Below are 24,561 nucleotides of genomic sequence, written 5' to 3' on the forward strand. Positions count from 1 at the left end.
AAAAAATAAAGTGGTTAAAATGGTAAATGAAAAAAAAAATAAATTCAGCTAATTTAAAAAAATATATCTCTGTTCTTAGTGCAAATATTCCTAAAAGTTTTGGTTGCTCACCTTACAGAACTGGGAGTGGTGACTAGGTCTCTTCCCTGACGTAACAGATCCATCTTCAGTTGTAACTTATCTCATATATTTGCATGAGACCCCATAATCACACTGGCGACACACCACGTGTGAAGGTAGGGTTTCTCACCCTCAGCACTGCTGACGTTGTCTGTTGTTGGATAACCCTTCGTTGGGGGAGCTGTGCTGTGCGCTGCAGCATGTATGGCAGCACCTCTGCCTTCTGTCCACTAGGTGCCAGCAGAACCTCCTTTCCCAGTCACTACAATCAAAATGTCTCCAGAGACTGCCATACTCCCCTCAGTGGGCAAAACTGTTCCCGGTTGAGAACTACTGGAGTGAAGCAATCTAAACGGCAGAAAAATCTGAAAAATCTGAAATCACTCTGTGAGTTAAGCTACACAGATACCGTCTAATTTGTCAATGTACAAACCTGCTCAACAACTTCTCTGTGTTACTTTCCTTCTGAATGTATTGGCTTTCTAATTGGTCATACGTGGAACTGAGATACTTAAGAATATATTTTACTTAATTAGTAAAGACTTATCCTCTCTGCAGATTTTAAATCTGGATAATGTATAACTATTTCAAGCCCCTCTAAGCTGTTTGTTTACTTAGAAGATGCCCCATGCCTCACAAGCTTAAAGGAAAAAAAGAAATTATTCAGTTGACCAGCCAAATGGAAGAGGCTTTTATTTGTAAAGAAATGAACTTACAACTGGTCTACAATATATTATTGTAATATAAACAATATAAATAAATGATCCTGTAGGCCCACTAACCTTCCATCCAGACCCACATGAAGCAATGTTACAACAATATTCTATGTGAAAATGTGCAGGTAACAAAGGTGCAATTACAAGCAAGTTTAAGCAGCAGAGTATAAGGTGCTTTAATTTAACAGTTAATGTTGCCATCAACAAACATTTGAAATGTTCAATTTTACTTCACTGAATACAGACACAACAAATATGAAAATCTAAAATTCATACACATGCTACTGTTAATATGAAAGTGCTTTCTCTTTTTTAAAAAAATACACCAAATGGACAATCTTTTTACATAGATCATGGTGTGCTCTTATAATGCAAAATTAACTTCATTGTCAGGTTATACATTTTAAAACTGTAGCTACAGACACCAAGCTAGGAACGCTAATGCTAAGAGTGCTAAAACTATCTCATTCCCTGCAAGGAGGACTCTAGTACAATATCCAACATAAAGAATACATCTATATATAATCTTAACATTTGTTTTTTGTAAAGATAAAAAAATGTTTTCTTTCCCCTTGGTGATGCTTTGTTCATCCCGGTTGGGTCAGTGTTTGAGGTTTTAATAATATTTAAGTCCTATTTAATTAGAACAATGGGAGGAAGCAAAAGGAGGAATTAAAAAATCAGTTAACATGTGCATAAGGCATCAAAAATAAAAATTTTAAAAAGTTTATCACAATTTGCCTTTGTTAAGTCGACAGCAAAAAATGTTTTCAACAAGCCAGCAGACAAAAAGCACTAGTTCAACAAAGAGGCTTGAAATGCCTGACACCAGTGTCAGTATCCATCCTGCACGCTGCTGCCTACAGCTCCAACCTGCACCACAAGCTGACCCCTTACTTTGAGGATAATTTTTTGGAGCTTACTTTGACTTTTTTTTTCCTATGGAAAAAACAGAAAGACCAAGCTTTTGAATGAGGTGATTGGGAATCTAGTTAAACGTCTTAGAAATTAGATGTCCAAAATTATACCATCTTTGCACACTCCCACTGAGTTTTAAAAAATTTAGAATACACATACAAAAAGTATTTATGTAACAGATATTTTAACAGCAAAAATATTTGGAAAACTATATGTAAGTTAAAATATTTTAAAAGTTTTAACCAGTACCATGGAAAAAATTTTTTAAACCCAGACTATCTGGTCACTTGGATGTTAGTGTTCCTGTTTACAAACACTTTATTATAGATTCTAGTCTAACACATATTTGGACATTTTCCTGCTTTGAAAAGCTGTAACTATGATACATAAAAGATCTTTTTAATTTATTTTCATTTTGTATCTTTATGGAGAATGTTAGTATCAAGTGATATTAATATGTAAAGTGTCAATAGGAAATCACAATGTAATTCACAGAATCCTCCGGTGGTAAGGGACCTTCTTCCCAATTAATCAATTCTCCCATTCTATATTTACTCCCCAAATACTTGTAAATTCAAGCTCCAAGCACAAAACTGTTTCAGTGCTTACCAGTTCTGCATTTTAAAGGAAACCCTTTTACTATGCAATATATGAGTACTTTCCAGAAAGTAGATATTTGTGGTAATAGTAAAATTTTATGTAATCTTTCTTGCTTTAAAAAGACAAAAACAAAATAAAAACCAAACCTGTTCAGCAAGCTCTTCTGAGATTTTTCAGTTTTCAAAAGTTACTGCACCGTCAATACTGGGTGTAGTTCAAAATGTATAGTAAATCAGCACCAGCTTCTTTGTATTGTTCTGTCACACACCCTGCATATAGCAACACCTCTGGAATAGATTCAAGTGTCAAAATAATTCTGAGAAATATGGGCTGTCACAACAGTTTCAAAATGTAAATACCTAATATTAGGTACCTTTAATTTTGTAACCTAATCAGGTATATGGATTAGTATGCAAAATGTGTTATAGGAATTATGATGTGATTCACTCAGATCCCTTAGATATCACCTAGCCTAATCCTCTACCCAATGCATAAAAATTCCCTCTCAGTTCCAACTTTACATTCAGTACATTAAGTAATAATAATTACATCCATGTTTATTCAAGCCACAATCAAAAATGGGGGGAAGAGAGGATTTTGTTTACTTATTACTAGTTCCTTAAGTATACCACACACTGCACAGTCAATGTTCAAATGGTTTGCTAAATGAACGGATAAATGAATGAACGACAATGTTCAGATGTGTTCACATGTTCAGTGGTTCAGCAAGAAGCGTTTAGAAAAACGTCCTCATTTGCTCATCTGTGTGAATTTTCTGCCTTAATCCTTAGGAGAACAAAGACTGTGGGTGACCCAGGAAACGGATGCTTAATAAATAATTATCTTTTAGCAAAAGCTCTTAAGTGTGAAATGAACCATTAAGAAAGGAAATTAAGAGAATTAAGATAAAAGAGAATTAGGTAGGAGCAACTTTAAAACATACCCCATTATGTGGCCTAGAATTGTAGTTTTATATAGCTTAAAGATGATTTTAAACAAAATCAACATTTTGAGTAGTACAGGCTCCATGCTATATATTCAGAAGAGGAAACAGCTTAAAAGCTAAGTAATGGCCTAAGGTGTCACACAGCTAATTCACCAACTAGAAGTAAAACCCCAGTCTCCCAGCCAGTGTTTTATCTTCATTTATCATGTTAATTTAATGATTATGTGCATCTATTATTTACTATTGAAGTAATTATTTAGTACTACCTAAAACAAAATTATGGCTTTAACATAAGCATTCTAAAAGATTTTAAGCAATGGATACATCTATCTGGTTTGCTTGAGGCAAGACTAAAAAAGTTCCTTTTTCTAGCATATGTTGATGTTCATTTCACTACCATTCCCCACCGCTCTTATAAACCCCAACTTTTTCACCTCCATCAATTAAAGCTCCACAAAATCAAGGATTTAACACTGATAACAGTCCCTAAAGTATAACTTTTAAGTCAATAAGACGGCTACTATCCATCCTTAAGATTAGTGGAGTGAATTTAAATAGGTGGTCTAAAAGGACTTAACTTTTATTACTCTTACATTTAAAACTATACCATGTTAGCATAATAGTGCTTTAAATTTATATAGATTTCTTTTTTCCAAATTAAAATTCATTTATTATTTCTTTTAAACAATACATTTTAAGACCTTTGCACAGGTTTTCTTTTTCTATGGATTCATACTGACGCCACCAATATCACTGAGAGCAACTGTACTTTTCAAAGGCAGTAGAAAAAAATACTTTTTAAATGTACCTCTTCTCTAATGTCGGAGGTTGAAATTGTCACCTTTAAGTAAAATTAAATGTTCACAAGCTATACAAAGGGAAAAAAAAGAAACATTTGTGGAAAACATTTCCCAAAGCTCCCATGAACATGGCACTTCAGAGGTGTGTGTTCATGTGGCAGAGCAGAATGGGAGAGTTTTCATTAGAGAAGCTGAGCTTCGGATCTGAGAAAGAGGGCACGTCTCCCTCTCATGTACTTGTACTAAAGTGAAAGTTCAGGAAAAGCCAGACGTTTTGCTCTGGAATATGATGGTAAAAATTATATTTGTGTTAGTGCTTTACAACTTCCAAAAAAGCACCTTTACCATAGTATTATTTTAAAGTAGATTAAATAAGCTCTGAAAAATAATATGTAAAACTTTATAATTTTTAAAAATTTAGGAAACTTTTTCCAAAGAAGATAATATAATTTTCAACACTTTTTTTATTGAAGAAATGGCTTATATTAGTGCTATGAGGGAAACTATATAATGATACATTTTATGAACTTCTAACAAAAGAGGAATATCTTCCCAAAGAATTTTTTTAAGATGTACAGCTTATAATAGGTTGAAATTAAATCTTAATAAGATTGCATATTTACTTTCCCTAATATTGTATTTGTGCTTATTTAATTGAATCACAATTGTTAAGATGAAATCAAATGCTCTAAACAGATTCAGAAAATACCAATATTGATGAATGTAGATTAAACAGTTCATTTCATGATCCACACTACTGTGCATCAAAGAAATAGAGGTAGGCTTGTGTTTACTGAAACCCACGCTAATAAACAGAACCCTATAGCTCTCAGTCATCCAACTCTTAGACTGAGACACAACCTAACAAAACACTATCTTAAAAATCTTAAAAATGCCTTTCTTTGTAACAATCCACAAGGTTGATTCAACTGTAGTATCTGACAATGGATACTCTCTCTCCTCTATATAATTCTGATAACTCAATTATAACAATTAACCTTTGAGTTCTTGACAAATATTCTCCAACTATAATAACTGTCACCTTTTTCAGAAGTCAAAAATCACCAATTTATGTATCATTGGAACTATTAATATGCTCCTAAGGGCAGAATCTCTTGATAAAGAGAGTAAAAGAATGAGTTTGATTACAGGTAAATCTTGACATAAAGAAAACTATACTCTGTTTATTGCTATAACTGGGACCCAACCATTACAATTTATTATTCTGAACTACTGATGGCCATATCTATACTACACAACCTCACTCAGTTAACCATATTATCCTCTTGGGTCTGGAATGCTTTTCCCCATTTGTCTCCTCCTCCACTTCCCTGTCCTTTCCCCTAGAAAACCTTCCCCAAGGCCCCGTTATAGTTACATGTCCTGCAAAGGAAACAGACTGAGCAAACATTGTACATAAATGGCCAGTTTCCACTGCCCAGAGGGTTTACGAAGACATGACCGTTAGGTATTAGAAATTCCTGCCCCAGTTACCTCCCTAAAATTAACCCTACTACGAAGTCCTCTGTAGGGATTTTCGGGCAAAGGTCTCTCTAAGAAGAAAGTTTTCACACAGTTTCCTTGGGGCTTGAGGAGGTAAGGGGGGTGAGGCTCTCTCACCCTATTAGGCAGTAATGCTCAATGCCCATTGCCCAGAGGCAGCACGAGTTCCTGCCGTTCACTAAGGGTGAGGGTCTTCAAGCCACAAAATACAACCAGGCTGTTCTGGTTGAAAATATATCTTTGAAATGTTTTAACAGTGTGTCCAGCCAGGGATTTCTTCCACTCGATATGGCTATGAGGATAGCATCATTCCCATATATGTGCAATAGTTTATTCTTTCCAAGATTGTTTACACACATGCAAGCACAGCCTAAGACTATACTCAATCTATATATTGCCTCCTTACCATACTTGTGCCATGGTGCTACCAAAACCCTGCAAATGCAAATAATGGGACTTTATAACATTTAATTGAACAAGCCAGTGATATGGGGCACTCGGACAGATTTCAGTCCAAGACTGGTATTTGAATAAATGTCTGACTATAATATTACACTGGATATGGGAAGATAAGCTATGTCAAAAATTAAAATAAAGTGGGCTACCTACAAAAAATAATTTCTATTTAGAACTAGGTAAAACATGAATATTAACTTCAAAAGTGCAGAAATTTGTTCAGCGCTGAAGTGGGATAAACTAACAAAGTGCCAGGTCTCTTGTCTGCTTCTCCACCATTCTCAAGCTCCTTCACTAATATTTCTTTCCTTCTATTCCACATTCTCTATTCTGAGGGGACGGCCCTTAAACTGGGACTTTAAAAAAATGTCTGTTTAGAGGATGTGCCAGCAAATTAAAAGTACCATCATGGAAAAATTACCAGCCACTTAAAAAGTGCCAGGTTGTGGGACAGCACTCTTACACGGATTATATATCACAGCTGCACAGCTGTGTCAGACACATGCCTACACAAGGCTTGATGAAAATGCACATCATGTAAGAAACAACTTTTATAAACCAGCTCTCTGTGTACTTTCTTAGGAACACGTGGCTTAAAGCAAATAAAATTTCAAACTTGTAGGGATTTTCTTCCTCAACGGGAAAAGAGTGCATCAGTATAAAGAAGTCAGAAAATGCAAACTTAGGTAGCAAAAGTAGGAAGAACTTCCCATGTACCCTTTCTGCTTGTCATTCCCTCTCCTCAATCAAAATCCTAAAACAACTAGTAATATGAAGGAAAACAAAAATGACAGCACTCTCCCCACCTATTTCATACTAAAACTGTGCTTTAAGCTCAGGAGAGAGGTGGACACCCAGTGTTATCGTCTATATCCATTATACATAACTGAAATTTTGAAATTCAGATAGTTAAATCACCCAGAAAGAAACAGCTGCATCAATGGGAAAACTACTAGTTAAAAGCCAATGAGCCATTTCTAAATAAAATAACTTGAAAAAAGCAAGTATATTTTCTGGGTATGTTTTGAGTAGGGACAGCAGAAGATCTGGACTATTCTTAAGATTATTATAAGATTTAGGATTATAAGGTGCTCTCCAATGGAAACCCCTCTTGTAAGCTTTCTGGGATACTTAACACAGTGCTACGCACAGGGGCTTTCAGTAAGTACATAACGACTGATATCAGAAGAGGGACCACAGTTCCAAGTTAACACCTTAAAGGCTATATATAGATAATATAGTTATGGGAGGTAATCATTATTGCCAGGGGAGTCTATCCCCAAAGAATCAATTCTGTATGAATTGTTTGTGGATCATCTGTGACAAAGTTTTAATTCCAGGGGAGATTTTCCATTGTGCCCTTCAGCCCTCATACAGTGGACCATCTCCTACTAATGCTTAACCTATACTTGTGTTCTGAAATTACAAGATGAGGGGAAAAGTCAAAGCATATGACAACTCTGTCATAATGATTTACTGCTAATAAATGAAAATTAACTGTAGAGTACCTACCTTTCCTTGAAACTGTAATCCAATAACTAAAAATGTGATATACAGAAATATGTGACATAGACTACAAGCTATTGTAGGTCTGGAACATGAGCCTTACACTATATTACATATCCTAATCCTACACGTAACTATCAGTAAATGTCTTTTTTTTAAAACATTACTACACAAAGAATCCCACAAAGCATACATTCAAACAAGAGGCATCTAAAGGTTAAAAAAATTACCCGCTGTATTTTTGTATAAAAATAATCAACATTCTCTAATGTACACAAAGCCAAAAGATAAATATCTGTGATGTCTTTAATGACATCTTTAGTCTTCTACTAGCGTAACACAATCTTTTTTAAAAGATCAGTGACAATGACTGAAACCCATGGACTCTTCCTCACTTACTGAACTTCTGCCAAATATCTGTGTATGTTCCTTCAATTATTAAAACATTTCCACTGTATGGTAAAGATAAGATAAAAAAAAGATTAAAACCTTTTTGATGTCCAGGACTATAAAGTTCACAGGCCTGCCACAATTTTTAGTGCCATAATTCTAACAGAACACTAACTGTTCAATGAAAGGTTTTGCTTTAAAATTTTTTCCCCTAAAACATGTACATACAAAATTAGATCCAATTATCCAAGAGAGATCAGTTGGATAACTGCTTTGCAGGAAGCATACAAGGATTTAGTCAAGGAAAAAGGAATGTGCATTCTAGCTAGATCCAGCTTGTTCAACACTAGAAAAATCCAAAGACCAACCACATAGCCACTACAAAGTATTGCCCTGCCAGCAAAGGCTGTGCACTGGTTCATAAGGCATAATCATATTATGCCTTCATCAGTGCAGAGAGATATGAAAGATAATTGTTATTATGACTCAATACTGAGAGTCAAAATTCTAAGTATGCTAGTCCTCATTTTACAGGCCGATTTTCCCCCTTTTTCTAGAATGCATAAAACTGGGAAAAATACTCTAGCAGAACATTAATGCTATCTGAAATACTTCCATTGTACAATGTATTCCTTGTTACATCCCTTTTTAAATTTTTTTTCTCAAAATATCCCTCTGGGTGAAAAAGAGCAACATTTATCACTCCTACGTTATGGTTTCTCACCCTTGGCACTACTGACATTTTGGACCAGATAGCTCTTCGTTGTAGACGGCTGTCCTGTGCGTTGTAGGATATTTAGCGACATCCCTGTCCACATGTCAGCTACCAATAGCAACCCACCCCCCTCAACCCCTAAGCTATGACAACCAAAATGTCCCTTGACATTTTCAAATGTCCCCTGGGGAACAAAACTGACCTCTGTTGAGAACCACTGCTCTAAAAGAACAAAAACTAAGAGGAAAACTAACTTCCTCAGTCACACCAAATTCTTGGTCAAGTTTGGAATAGAAACCAAATCTTCTAACGTCTAGATCAGTACTATTCATGCTAGAATGCAATCCTTTTTATAAACAAAGCAATTGCCTGAAAGATATGTTTTTTAAAACATACAGTGATATCTCACTGCATACAATTCTGGTCACTGGACTCCAAAATTATTCCTAAATCACTCCTAAATTATATCTCTCACAACAACCCATAGAAAAATTATAGGGTAGAAAAATGTATAAGAAAACCGAATCAAAAGAGGAGAAATGTAAATCATTAAATTACTTTCAAAAGGATTTTTTATATTAATGATAAACATCACCTTTAAAAAAATTATCTAGTAAAACACTTTGAAAAATATCATGGCCCTCTATAACAAGTCTTTCAATGTTGTGTGTAACCTGTAAAATTAATTCACCAATGTTAGCTAATTATGAAAATGTATCAATATAATGAATTATTATATCTGTAGAAGAAATGTCAGCCTTAATGCAGAGATCCCAATGTGCTTGGCTATCCATCACAATAAGTGATAATATTGTAGGCCAACTTGAGCCTTTACCTTACAAGTTTGTTTAAGAATAAAACTGCTGTTATCTCAAAGCCTCATGATCCCATTAAGATTCCTTCAGAGAGTTGATGCGTGCACAGATCTTTAGGGCCGGGCCTAGCTTGATATTCATTGCACTCATAAGATGGTCTTCTTTTAGCAAGAGAAGAGCCTGTCCATCAATCTCCTGTGCTCTGAACTCATCTGCGATATCCTGGCAGCCTAGAATTTGATCAGAGGAAGGATGCTAGAATTAATACACAACAATCAGAGGTTACTCCTAACAGTCACAATTATGCTCTCACTGGGTCTGAGTATCTGAAATACAGGCTGAGAAACAAATGAAATTTATTGATGGTAGTCTTGGGTTCACTCTTGAAGAAGAGAGTATTTCCTGACATTCTAAAATGTAAGAATTCGAAATCCAGGTAAAGCAATTTATTTGGAATTCTTGTTCTAAAAATAATATTGCATAAATAATTATAAGTCAGGTAAAATGTACAGACTGTTCAGTCCAGATATAACATACCTTCATGAAAAGGACAATGCTGTCACCTGAAAGCATGCCACACATACAGCAAGTTTGGATTAACTAGTCATTATACCTCAAGAACTTTACTTTGTATAACATATCCTTCACATACAGGTACAAAAGAATAAGATATAATGTTCTGCCATTTAAATAATAATTTAGAAATATTTTCTCAAGTACCACTTTCATTATCATTTGTACCTTCATTCTGATTTACAACCTTCAATGTGCCAGGCACATCCAAAACATTTTTATTATTCACTCAGGACAGAAACAATCCATCAAAATTATAGTATCAATCTATTGCTGAAATGTATTACAATGATCAACTTGTACTTTCAACTTCAAATCTTAATATCACTGGACTAATTAATCTCCACTTCTGGTAAGAAAACATAAATTCTCATTGAAATTTTGAGCTTGCTGGCTAATCCCTTGACAAATAACCAATATTTTACCTCTCTGTGTGAACCAAGTGCTTTAGAGCAAGTAACAACGTGAGCACTCTACTTGAACCTCAAACGTTTCTATTATCTACCAAATTTTGCACAGCCAGGCTAATAAACTTCCCCACTAAGGGTAAAGAAACCAGCAGGGAAGGTAATGAATTAAGGAACCATGAGAGGAGACAATGCAAAAATGTGGAAGCTTCCTTATAAAAGACAAAATTATAAAAGTGAATTTAAGAATAAAAACTAACAGCTTAAAGTCTTTCTTTTCTATTCAAATTAGCATTCTAAGGGAGAACAAAGAAAAAGATAATGGAAATGGTTACATTATACCTTTGGATACAATTTTGCTGGAATGATTATTCTTTCTACGGCAAATGTATCATCCTCTTGTTTATATAAGAGGATGCCACCCTCTTATATAATGTCATCCCTATAACCCCAGCACCAAGCACAAAACATTGTAGGTGCTAAATACATATATTTTTGGATAAGTGAAGGACTGACTGAATGAATAATGAACAAAAACAGAATCTGCTAAAAAGGAGCTGTCCGTAAGAGTAACACAAACTTTTTTTTTCTGTATTCAGCTGTGTGGCCAGCTTTTCTCTTGGTTATTTCTTTTCCATCTTCTCTGTTGGTTGTATCCTTCCTGTTTCCTATATAGCAATCAGCTTTACAATTTCTCTATTTTAATAATTTCTCAGATTTTTAAAAACTGACATTTCAAAAGTACCCTATGCAAAATTTTTATGCTTTTGGCCACTTACCATATAAAAGAAACTATATAGTTAAAATGGGATTACTCACCATAGAAAAGCCCCTTTTCTTTTCCCAGAGGTAGCTCTCAAAACTGGGCAGACAAAACTGACTAATCTTGCATCTAGTTGTGACTTCATCCTTCTTTTTATGAAAGAACTAAATGTTCTTCTCTCTTCAGTCTTACTTACAAGAACACAGGAAAGAAAAGAAGAGAGAGAAAGATAGCGTAGGACTTACTTAGATTCAGAAAACAGAAGCAATGAGAAGTAATGAGGACCGTAAGAGCTACATTTGGGAATAGAAACAAGGAGTTCTCCATGAAGAAATTCATAGCATGTGCTTGTTCCTTGGTATTATCAGAGCGCTCTTCAAATGTCTTCTTGTAGACAGACGGTAAATGTATTAGCAAAATAATAAAGAACAAAAAGTTGGGAAACAGCATGATCAAACAGGAATGAATTATCTTCAGAATTTTAGATCACAACTTTCTTAAGCCAACCACAAAAAGGGTATTTATACCATACATTAGTATAGAAATGAAAAAATAAAGTGACTTAAAGAAGAAAAATGGAAAAAAAAGGCAGAAGCAAATATGCTTTCCTGAAACATATTAGAGAAAGATGAATTTTTTTAAAAAACCTAGATGCTCAAGGTATGCTGAGCTATAGTTCTATGAATTTCTGACATATTTAGAATCTACTTCTGTAAAACAGCTGGCACCCCAGGAACATTACAGAACATATCCCAACTGCAGCAACCAGTCGGCTCAGCTGGCTTTACCTCACCACAAGCAGCCACCAGAATGGGCATGGACCTCTGCACACGGACATGGGTCCCAAATGAACCTTACAAATGTCCAGTCACTTTTCCAGCTAAACCTAAAACAAAAACACCCTACCCCAAAACTAACATCAGTAAGGATGATGAAAAGATATTACCTGCACTCAATACTACAGAATAAAAAGTCTCAATATCAGTATTATGAAAACCAGTAAACAGTCATATGTTTTTAGACAATACCTACTTTATATGCCTACAGGGAAACCAAATGTACTGCAGATTCACAGATCAACAAATAAAGACTAAAGTGATCTTTGCAAAAGGCAGTTCACTATATCAAGGAAGAGTTAAAGAAGATAACTGCAGTAAACTGAGAATAAAAAGAACCATTCCTATAGAGAACTTTTTAATGTACAAAAATTTAGAAGAAAATAATTTTTCACTCTGGTAACAGCTCTGAGACTGGTCTGCATACCAGTCGAACATGCTCTAACATGGTCCCACCAAGATGGTTCACAAGATGACATTACACAATGAGAAGAGAAAACTTTAGGAATAAATATAGGTGCCCTGATGAAAGAGGGAAACCTAGCCTCAACTGGAAAGAAACAAAATACAAGAGATTACAAAATTTACAAGTTTGTTCACTCCATGAGAAAAGCTCAGGGAAAAAAAAAAAAATCCAGCCCTGAATGAGCTGAAAGCGGCTCAAAAGGAAGTTTACAAAGGCCAGAGGGGAACATAGAGAAATAAAGATTTTCTGGCTGAGAGTTACCTTAAGCTACAGGCATTATTCAGAGAAAAACTTTGAGAAAGAAGATGTTAAGTGATCACACAGATAAGCCTGTTATTTAGCCTGTCAAAGCAGTTTAGAAATACTCCCATTTAATCAGGTAAAAGAAAAGCAGAGTTGTATTCAGCAAACTCTTAAACAGTACCAAGCAATTCTAAATTATAAAGCAGTCTGCTTTATATATAATGTTCTCTAAACAATTAGCAACAAAATTAAGTGTCCTGATGAACTCAATAAGACAAGCATCTCAAGTTATAAGAAATAATTTTTTTCAATTCAAATGAAGCAAGAGTAAGACAAAGGAGTTAGCCTTTGTTCTAATAAAGCAGCCAAGAGTAGTCTCGTGGCAAATGGATGCTGGGGAAAATTAGAAAACTAGCCCTAAAAAAAAAAAAGCATATGAAGTCATAGAAGAATCAGCAGTATCTATTATTTGTTAATTATTTGGCCAACTATTTTCCTCCTCCCCAAAGGAAAAGAAATATTTTCCACCAAATGAGAAATCAGGCTAACAGCTCATGTACCCCATTTGGAAGACTGAGACTATGTCTGAAGATGACAGAATCAAAGTCCAGCCTCAGGGATTAGTGTCAATTCCAATGCTAATTCTCAAGATATCTAGACTGGTATAAAACTTAAAATTTTTTGCACTAAGTATTAAAACCACACCCAGTGAAGACTCACCATTCTCTAATATGTCAGCTTTTTAAAGCAGATTCTAAACCCACACGGTCAGCACTTAAATCACACCTAAGTTTTCCTAGGTGCATACTTAAAAATCTTCCCATGAAAAATGTATCCCTTCTTTAAACAATTTCATCTTTCTTTAAAAGTGACCATACCTTGTTTTAAAAAAAAGAAAAACTTATTTAACATTTCTAAAACAAGCTATTGAAAAAATAATTTAATAAAATTTCAGAGTTCTGTACATATATCTTCCTCAACTTACATCCTGATAAACCCATCATAAGTTGAAAACATCAAGTCGAAAATGCATTTAATACACCTAACCTTCTGAACGTCGTAGTTTAGCCTAGCCTACCTTAAACGTCCTCAGAACACTTACATTAGCCTACTGTAAGTTGGGTAAAATTTTCTAACACAAAGCCTATTTTATAATAAAGTGTTAAATGTCTCATGTAATTTATTGAATACTGTGCTGAAAGTGAAAACCAGAGTTGCATGGGTGCAGAATGGTTCTATCAGCTGTTTACCCTCGTGACAGCGTGGCTGACTGGGAGCTGCCCTACCCAACCTGAGGAGAGAGTGCTGTGCTTCATATCACCAGCAAAAGATCAAAATTCAAAACTGAAGCACATGGGCTTCCCTGGTGGCGCAGTGGCTGAGAATCTGCCTGCTAATGCAGGGGACACGGGTTCGAGCCCTGGTCTGGGAGGATCCCACATGCCGCGGAGCAACTGGGCCCGGGAGCCACAGCTACTGAGCCTGCGCATCTGGAGCCTGTGCTCCGCAAAAAGAGAGGCCACGACAGTGAGAGGCCCGCGCACCGCGATGAAGAGTGGCCCCCGCTTGCCGCAACTGGAGAAAGCCCTCGCACAGAAACGAAGACCCAACACAGCCATAAATAAATAAATAAATAATTTTTAAAAAAACAAAAACAAAAAAAAACAAAAAACTGAAGCACAGTTTCTATTGCATGTGTATTGTTTTTGTACCACCATAAAATTGAAAGTTCATTAAGTCGACCCATCACAAGTCAGGATATTTTTAAAAAGCAGAATACTTCTGAATATACTTTCTTCACTCATACAACACTTTACTTATTTATTTTAATTTTTATTATTATTATTATTTTTTGTATTTTGGCCGTACCACGCGACATGTGGGATGGTTCCCCAACCAGGGACTGAACCTGGGCCTCTGCAGTGAAAGCGATGAATCCTAATGTCTAGGTCACCAGGGAACTCCCAACACTTTAGCTGTAAGTTTGCTTCTGAGACAGTGGTCACCTTCATAGAAAGATTAATTAGCAAAAATAGCTGGATTAATTTTAATAAGTCTGTAGACAAGTTCAAAGGGGATGTATTTTTCTGGAAAGCTTGTGTCAAGAGAAGTGATAGATTCACCGAAAAACCAAAATGGAACAAATATTTTTAAAACCTTATCTTCCATATTTATAAGGTCAAAGTGAATGATAAAGGTTTGCTGATTAAAAAAATATATATTGTCTTAACATATATAGCAGTGTGGGTCTCATGATGAGCAAAGGTACAGCTGTCTTCAGTAGCCAGCCCCTTAGAGAAAGTGGAAATAAAAGATTATTGTTGTAGTAAAGAAAAAAGATAAAGAACATAATGACTTAAGCTGATGGAAAGAGTACCAAATGAGAGAGCAGAAAACATATAAGAAAGTAACCCTCAATACTGGAATGGAATATCATAACTGAATTTCAGTTGTCTACTTAGTTTCATAAGTATTCTTGATGTCTATTTACTGCAAAGAATCAAAGAATGCAGCCTCCTTTAAAAGAAACAGCTTGTTTTTGTTTAAAGAAGCCAAAATTTTATATTCTAAAAGGTGCTGATTAGCTTTCAAAAAAGTAAAAAAAAAAAAATTATAGTCTCTCTTACTTCATTTAAAAAAGGTTAAATTAGGAAATAAGGAGGAAATAGAATAGAAAACTGGAAGCGCAGAAGGGAAGAAGTGTCTGACTCAATCTCTCTACTGACCTCTCGAGAGAAATCAGACTGAAGAGAAGAGAGCACCTTTAATCTCTTCACCGGCTGAGGTGTCACAGCAGAAGCAGGACTAGTCAGTTTTTATCGACTTGGGGGGTATGAGAAAATACCCAGTTGTGCTGAGGGAATAAGCAAGAGGAGACAGATCACATTTCAATACCAAATGCCATTTAATGAGTACACATACATAGAACTTCTCTAACCCTTTTATGCAATAGGTGTGGATGGATCTAACGTCATTCCTCTGTGTGTGCACAAGACAAATATTAAGGCTAAAGTGGTCAATCACATACCAGGCAAAGAATGGATGAAGGCCCAGACGTCATCAACTGTCCATACAGATGGCTCCGTTTGTGCAACTGGTAGCAAGTCACTGTTCTCAGGCATTTTCCTCATTCTCACATCCCGAAGCTCACGCTCTCTTTCCCGCTCACTCTGCCTGCGCAGGCGTGTTGTCATAGCAGACGGCACAGAATCTTCATGAGAAGCCAAGTCTTCTTCTGCAGATGGATAAGTAATTGGAAGCTGGAAAATGTAGTACAGGTAAAATACAGCATTGCACTTTCCTTGTATTTCTGAAAAGGGTATTGTACATTGAATCAAAGTTTCTACAGACCTGCCTAAGGATATGTTCTCTTGCTGCCCCATCAGGGCCACTTGGACGACGGCCACGATGCCCAAGACTTTGATTATCAGGCTTACGATTCCAACGACTAAGTGCAAATTTTTTAGAACAGCTAACATTGTACCTAAGAAATTCAAGTAAGAAAAAAATTAAATGATGTATGGGACACTCCATTTAGTAATTAATTATGACCTTAAAGTGCAGTTGTGAATCAGTAAGTGCCATTTATTTCATTATGGTCTGTAATACCTCAGAAAGTAAACCATAGTGTTCAATAGATTTAATTATGCTAACAGTAAAAAAAAAAAAAAGTGGCCTCGTTTTACATCATAATATAGCTCTCAATAGAATACTGGACACCTATAACAAGGTATTGATATTTTCTCCTAATAACAGCATGATAGAAACTCTCTGCAAAATACAGAGGATAACTCATTTTTCCAGCTGCAAAATAATTCAAGGTTCCAGGAGAAAAGAAATTATGAATTAATTATTTAAACGTTCAAACTGTTATTTTTCCAGGTAATCATTTCTGAAGAGAGATTAATAAAAAGAGGTTAATATAGTAGAGAGGGGGAAATCTCAAATGGCTAGTAAAATATTTTTCAAATATAACTAAAATCAAGGAATGAAAAGGTAAAGTTGAGATTTCAAAGTTCCACAAGGAATTCATGGCTCTCAGGAATTCAGGAAATTCAAATATATATAATTCTTTAAAATTGGCTGAAAGATTATTTTTATTTTATCAAAATAATAATATTTTTAAATATACATTTTTAACATATATATATTTAAAATATGGAACACTTTATGTATTTGCCTATCATCTTTGTGCAGGGGCCATGCTTATCTTCTCTGTAGCATTCCAATTTTAGAATATGTGCTGTCGAAGTGAACACTCTAAAATTTTTTAATGTAGACCTTTATAAAGCATGATGACAGCTTAAAAGAGTCCTATGCCATTTACTGAGTTCCAACACCCTAGAACACGGGCTGGCAAACTTCCTCTATAAAGGGCCAGATATTAAATATTTTAGGCTTTGTAAGCCACACAAGTTTCTGGCACAACTACTCAACTCTGCAACTGTAACATGAAAGCAGCCATAGACAATAATGAATGAGCATGGTGGCTTCCCTGGTGGCGCAGTGGTTGAGAATCCGCCTGCCAATGCAGGGGACACAGGTTCGAGCCCTGGTCTGGGAAGATCCCACATGCCACGGAGCAACTAGGCCCGTGCGCCACAACTACTGAGCCTGTGCTCTAGAGCCTGCGTGCCACAACTACTGAAGCCTGCACGCCTATAGCCTGTGCTCTGCAACAAAGAGAAGCCACCACAATGAGAAGCCCACGCACCACGATGAGAAGCCCGTGCACCGCAATGAAAAGCAGCCCCCGCTCTCGCAACTAGAGGAAGCCCGTGAGCAGCAACAAAGACCCAACGCAGCCAAAAATAAATAAATAAATTTATTTTTTTTAAAAAAATGAATGAGCATGGATGTGTTCCAATAAAACTTTATTTAATAACATTTAAATTTGAATTTTATGTAATTTTCAGGTGTCACAAAATGTTATTCTTTTGATTCTTTTTCAACCACCTAAAAATTTAAATACTATTCTTAGTTCAGGGACCATACAAAAATAGGCTCCAAAAATGACTCAGCCTGGGCATAGTTTGCCAACCCCTTCCCTAGAAAGAAGAGTGAAAAGAGATGATCTAAGACAAATGTCTGAAAAGCTACACAAAGGCTAAGAAAAATATACACAGTTCCTCTTTTTTTACACATAAAACTGCCATTGTAATTTCTTATTTTCAAAACTCTTTTGCTTTAAGATGATTTTTCAGGGAAATGACCAGAATTTCCTCACCTATGTTTTATGAAAATATCAGGAGGTAGAAGTAAGGAGTACTATGAGAGTGAACAGGCTATTTTTCCACTAAAAATATAAAAAAGAAAAGTGTCCTGATGGTCACTTCATTTTACCCTAAGACAATTCAACAAGCTCCTCCCGCGTTCATTATGCTCATCTGTGGGCTCAGCTCTAAAGGTTTCTGATTTCCATTCACATCAACTGACAAAACTTCTTTCCTAGCTGACTACAGAACAGAGAAGAGAGACTAACTTTACACTTGCTATTTAGTCCCTAAATATTTAGATATCTAAGACAGATCCCTAGGCAGACATGTAAACAGCAGTTCTCAGGTGAGACCTAATTTATCCTCTCCTCCTTGCTCTTCTCTCGTCTGCATTTTCCTACATTAGGACCCCTAAACCTCTAAAGAGCTTCGCCTAAAGGTATAATAACAGGACAACTGAGCCATCACCTCTGGGAGAAGAGTGATCGTAGTGTGTTAAATGTCCTGAAATATTTCTAAATAGTCAAGAAGTTTAAAATATTCTGAAAGGCAATCCTTCTCCCTCAGTTTTTAATCCCTTAGAATCAGAGAGCCAATATTCTTTCTTGTGGTACATGCAAACTGGAAAAACTCCTAAGTTAAAACAGGAGTTACATAATTTGATTAGGACTATCAATAACATGAAAGAATATCTGAATAACAGATTGACAATTGAAAAACCAATAACCCATTTTTAGAGGAAAATACTTCTACTAGTTATTTAACTTAAGTTTTACTAAGTATATTTTAGGGGCACCATACTAAATAATGTATTCAAGCAAGAAATTCCCTGGATGTATCTTTAAGATCTTAAATTCTTTGAGAGAATAATAACTTTTGGAATAGAAAACAAATTTCAAAATAATCAACCTGTGCATACACTTCACCTTTAGTGGGAAATACCTATAATTAGGATTTATAATCAGAATTGGAGGGGTGTGCTTTAATGTAAACTAAACTTGCGACTAGATCAATGAAGATACTAAAAATTTTTTTGATAGTAATACTATTCACCTATAATATTACTATTGAAAATACAGGTTTAGAAGACAGGCCATTTTGTTGTCAGATAATATAACAATGTGGGGAACTTATGCTATAGCTGTCCCACTTAGAAACCTAAAATAAATAGGATACGGTTAAAAGAAATGAAACATTTTAAAATATAACAAAGTAAATCCAGGTTATTTCAATATTGATAAAACAAATACTGTTTTGACACCTTAAGGACTAGTAGTCTATTCACAGGAGGGGTTCTCCTAAGCATATTCTTACCACCAGAAGATTGCCACTTCAATATCAGATTATGCTGTATGTGTTATAAATATGCAGTTTTCACGGAGCAAAAGTTAACAACTAAATAGCAAAGTAGCTCCAAATAATGCCTATTTGATATCACTCCTCTGTAATATCTAGTTTTGACTAATGGTAAACTCTACAAGTTTTTTGGTTTTGTTACAGCAGTTGCTGGCTTGTGCTCTAGGAAATTCAAGAGAACAGAAATACCTTTTGGCACACGACATAGTGCAGAATCGTTTTGACCGCAGAAATTCATTAGCATACCCCATCTTTCCACAGAATTCACACTTGAGCAACTCACTGTCCATTTCTTCTAATGCCTCTAAAAAGAAGAAAACAAAGAAAAAACTTCCAAAAATTTAATCGTGGCAAATTTTCTTTTAGCTTCTACTTTGGTTGGATGCTGCTAGTGTTCAGACCCTCCAGGAAACTTAGAAGGAACGGTCTTTTAACTTCTCAATCCATAGCCACTTCGGCAAGGCAAAGCCCCACAAGACAACCACTTCCACCAATTCCCTCTTGCTCCTGCATGAAAATATTTTATGGAGTTTTCTCTATATAAATAAGCAATACATTTTTAAAGGTTCATTTTGCTAAGAATCCAACCTACCTAAAATGTGCAAAATAAAGCAAAGTCGCTACCTTTCAAAAGCATCATGTAGTATATGAATTTTGATACACTGTGCTATGTACAATATATATAGCAAAGAACACACTTCTAACTGGAGAAAATGAGGATGAATCCAAAAAGAAGGTAAAATTTTGATGTCTGATTTCAGAAGAGCATTTAAAACAGTTAACACTCTCAAAGATCTGCAATGTATAACAGAATATATAAAGATGTATTTATCTAATTATAAAACAGTCCCTTTTAGTTTTATCATATTAAAACAAAGTAATTTACATTTACCTTCAAAATCACCATTGGTTTTGTAACTTCTAACCTCTGCTCCTTTTTGTCAGGGTGCTTCTCTGTTAAATGAGAATGTCCTTCCCTCCACCTCTATATCCATAACTTTCAAGTCATACCACAGGACCCAAAGAAACTTCCCACCTAAATCCTCAAGTATTCAGCAGCACCAGTCACCTGTAAGTAAGCAACTTAATCTTCAGGACCCACAGTTTTCTCATCTGTAAAATGGAGTTTAAAATACCTTTCCCAAAGAACTGCAGTGAAGATTACATGAATGCCCAATAGGTAGCAGGCATAAAAAAGTGACAGTTCCATTTCCTATTTTCCACATAAGAACTAAGAGTACTAAGACCTGTAATAAGTGCTTAAGAAATACTTCAATGAAAACTGTTAAATTCTTAAATCCACCATATTTTGCCATTTTCATGCAACATCATAATTCCTGTGCCGAGTCATATAAAATATACAAAAAAAGAACTCCACTAACTAAAGCCTTTAGCTATGAGCTCCATATGTGCTTTTCTATGCTATTCATTTAAGCAAGACTTGCTAAGATGAAGAAAGGGGCTCTGAAATGTAGACACGGATGACATGTACTCAGTACATTCAAGCATCACATTATCCCAGTGTTACTGGAGAAGCAAACAGCAAAGTGCTAAATGAAGTGAAGGCAGCAAGGACTAAAAAACACACTGTGAAATATCTGAAGTTCCAAGGGACATCCAAATACACTGTCATGACCAATCAAATCATAAACTAGCAAGTGATCATCTCAAGGAAATTCTCAAGACTGTCTTAATAAACAAAACTCATCTATTAAGTAGCAATGAGGAACAAAGAGTCTCAAAGCAAGTAAAGTAAAAACTGCTCCTTCCAATGAAGGCTTTCACACAGTTGTGCCCCTCAACACATCCCTGGGACCTAGTGTCATACTTCCAGGAGTATTGTTTTTACGCTGTCACGCTTGTAACCAGATCTGACCTTGAAAAGCCTGCACTGGAGACAGAACCTCTCATTCGACCACCACTGCCACCAATCCAGCCCCAAAGAGCCCATCTGTCAACTTGTTCCGTTTCGACTATACTGAAAGCTTTATTTCAAAAGTTTGTATTAATTAACATAATAATATGCAACACTTGATAATAGGTTAGAATACCTTATGAAGGAGAAGGAAATGTTTTTGCTGGTGAGAGAGGGGAGATCCCAAACAGGTATGGTCTAAGGGTTAACAACCTGACAAAAATAGAACATCAGTTTTATTTCTCATAAAGAAGAGAGGAATATTAACAGATTCAAAAAAGTCCAGTTCTAATATTTGGTCAAAATTTCAACAAACCTGGTAATGTTACCAAGGCTACTTTTTCACATTTGTAAATAAAAAATTACAGAGCCAAATAAGTTTAAAAAACTATTGCTTTAGCTAATAAAGATGGGATTCTATGGCAGAGATGGCTGGCAATTCCCTCATATCCATTCTTCACTTTTCTCCCGCAGTAACAAAATCCTAATTTTTAGCTAGGAATATGGCCACTGAGAATAAAAAGTACAGTTTCTGCCCCATGTGTGGCCAATTTCTGACCAAATTCCAGGTGGTGCCCTTTCTCCCATCTTACAGTTAGATCGTGATCATGAAGATCAGCTACCTTGGAAATGTGAGCAGCATCCTAGGGATGGCAGAGCCGCTGAGAGCTTAGGTGCCCAACACCACGGGGCCCTGCGCTGCTCACCTTTAGACTAAGTCAGAGAAAATGAAACTTTTTTATTTCATCAGGTATTACTCTGGGTCTCTAATGGAGTGGCCAAACACATATCCTAACTAATAGAGATCCCCAATTATTTTGTGCAAGGAGGAGTTACTTTTCAATTTCCCTGAAGACTTGAGATCATGTGACGATCAGCAGCAAAGAGAGGCGAGGAGATAGAAACCATGATCAGTGTGATGATTTACCAGGGAAGACATAAGATATTCTGGTAAATCACATTTTGGTTGGAGATTCTGGTTACAGAACCAGTCCAAATAGAGACATAGTTTATCCTTTAAAAAAAGAATAATCCTTACATTGTTTTTCATACTGAATTAAACTGTATATACTACTACAACCAAAGCCACTAAATAAGTGACCTCACCATTTCACCCTGTAATACTTCCCATAAACACCGAAGTATACAGTAACAGAAACACTTTATAAAATTACCTTGGGAAATTATGAAGTGTTTTAAAATTTGACACATTTTCAGTAAATATATCTCCACTATGAAATAGATTAATCTTTCTTTTTTTTTAACTGAATATAGTTAACATAAAACAGCGTGTAAATTTAAGGTGTAAAATACATTAACTTGATACATTTATATATTATAATATGACTGCCTTTGTAGCAATATTGAGCACTTCTATCACATTACATTTTTATCCTTTCATTTTAGTCACTGGGATAATTAAGTTTAAGTCTCTTAGCAAGGTTGATGACTATAGTACAATATTGTTGTCTATACTCATTATACCATGCATTAGATCTCTACGGCTTATTTATTATTCATTGCGTAGATTAATCATCTTTAATCTCCCTTTTCCTTACTCTGGTATCTTGTCCTTTAAAACCACCCTTTGCCTTGTCTTCCTCTTCCCACCATGACTACAGGTATCAATAACATGCCAAACCTCTACACTGCACCTACATGTGACCAGCAGAGTTTCCAAAAACACTCTTTTTCGTGTCACCTGCCTAAAAAATCTTCAGTAACCATCCTCTTGACAGCAAGATAACTCCTAACTCCATAGTCGAATATCGAAGTATGCTAGACTCTGACTGCCTTACTACCTACCCACTACTTCTCTAACCCAACTGTCTACTCTTCACTGCCCCCTCCTGAAGTTACCTAGCACTTGCACATCTTTTGTGCATTTATTCATGGTATGCTAACCTGAAAGGTTATTCCTGTTATCTTAAATCTATGCTTTACCCGCCAAGACCCAGGTCAAAGCCCATCTCTACAGAAAACTCACCAAACTGGCAATAATCTCACCCAGTTTTAAAGTGCCAAGTTCTTACTGTCTATAATAATTCATTTAATACCTACCATATGTTGCTCCTTAGTTATCTTTCTGTTGTGGAGATTGCTACTTCCTACTAGATCAAAAGCTCCTCTAGGTTCTAGCATAGTCCAGCATATGTTTTAATTGTATTATATTATAAACCATGAGCATCACAAAATATGCTGTGAAGCTTCCTAAGCAGTTTTCTATTTTTCTCCAATATGTGCACACAAGAGAGCACATTACATATGCTTATTAGCCTAGAAAACTTTTGTTTATACACTTCTTATTCTTATAGATACAGACAAGAAAAAATAAAAAACCCTGCACATTCATCTTTACTACTCTTTATCTCAAATGAAAAATTTTCTCAGATAAATAGTATGCATAACTAAAAGCAAGTATTTAGGAATTAAATGAAATTAAATTCATAACAACAAAAGGCAAAATGTAGACACTGTTTGGATCCTGATTTGAACAAAATAACTATAAAAGAACATTTATACAATTTAAGCAATTATACAATTGAGGAAATCTGAATATGGACCAGGTACTAGATGACACCAAAGAGTTATTAATGTTGTTTTGTGTGACACAGCATTAAAATGTACACTTTTTATAGATGCACACTGAAGCATGTACTAGCAAAATACAATAAGAACCATGATCTTTTTTTAAACAGAGGAATAAAGGGAGAAAAGGGAAAGAGAAAAAGCAACAGAGAAACAGAGAAGGGGGGAATGTAGGGAGAAAAATCAAAAGGGATGGATGAAGCTGGTGTGGCAAAATAATGTTTAAAATTGGGTAATGTTGCATCTGGGTGAGTTGGGATTCATTATACAGTTCTCTCTAATTGTATGTATGTTTGAAAATTTTCATGTTTAACATTCTTTTAAATTAAAAAAAATCAAATTGAACTCAATGTAAGTTAGCAGTAAAAAAATTTTATACTACTATCATACTCCTTGCTATTCAAATAAGAAGTAAAACAGTGATAAATACATTGCAACAGTTCATAAATTACCACAATGACAGAGGTGCCTTCCTCTTAAGAATTAGGAAAACTGCGAGCCAAGTCAGTATCTGTTTTGCTTACCAGCATGCTATTATACTTAATTTTAGCAAAGTACAGGCACATAATATATGCTAAATAAATATTTACAAAATGAATAAAATGAATTAATTTTAGATGACATATATTAATATATTAAATATATTAATATATTGAGGATAATTACTTAGACACAGATGTTAATTAATTCACTATTATAGAGCTCTGACTAT

The 24,561-nt window shown here is 35.3% G+C and overlaps 2 protein-coding genes across 15 annotated transcripts in view; one reads left to right on the plus strand and one right to left on the minus strand.

The window, feature by feature from the left end:
• The window catches only part of GPR160 (G protein-coupled receptor 160), a 105,223-nt gene that overhangs the window by 45,665 nt on the left and 34,997 nt on the right, over positions 1-24,561 (plus strand). Inside the window, exon 6 of one of the 8 annotated variants that reach the window (XM_082459029.1) lies at positions 15,727-15,826. The exons of the other annotated variants lie outside the window; for them this stretch is intronic. The gene's annotated coding sequence lies outside the window, so the exon portion shown is untranslated. Of the gene's footprint in view, positions 1-15,726; positions 15,827-24,561 lie in introns of those variants that run through there. 8 annotated transcript variants of the gene reach the window in all.
• Positions 788-24,561, minus strand: part of PHC3 (polyhomeotic homolog 3) — an 85,178-nt gene continuing 61,404 nt past the window's right edge. For 5 of the 7 annotated variants that reach the window (XM_082458937.1, XM_082458933.1, XM_082458936.1 and 2 more), the window contains 4 exons: positions 19,535-19,649; positions 16,125-16,257; positions 15,802-16,033; positions 788-9,715 (listed from right to left, as the gene is read on the minus strand). In XM_082458937.1, coding sequence (XP_082315063.1) covers positions 9,561-9,715; positions 15,802-16,033; positions 16,125-16,257; positions 19,535-19,649 — 635 coding nt within the window. In that variant the 3' untranslated portion in view covers positions 788-9,560. Of the gene's footprint in view, positions 9,716-15,499; positions 15,628-15,801; positions 16,034-16,124; positions 16,258-19,534; positions 19,650-24,561 lie in introns of those variants that run through there. The other 2 variants (XR_014262745.1, XM_082458938.1) reach the window with 2 other exon arrangements.

Source organism: Balaenoptera physalus, assembly GCF_965194825.1.
Source record: "Balaenoptera physalus genome assembly, chromosome: 4".
NCBI classification, from domain to species: Eukaryota; Metazoa; Chordata; class Mammalia; order Artiodactyla; family Balaenopteridae; genus Balaenoptera; species Balaenoptera physalus.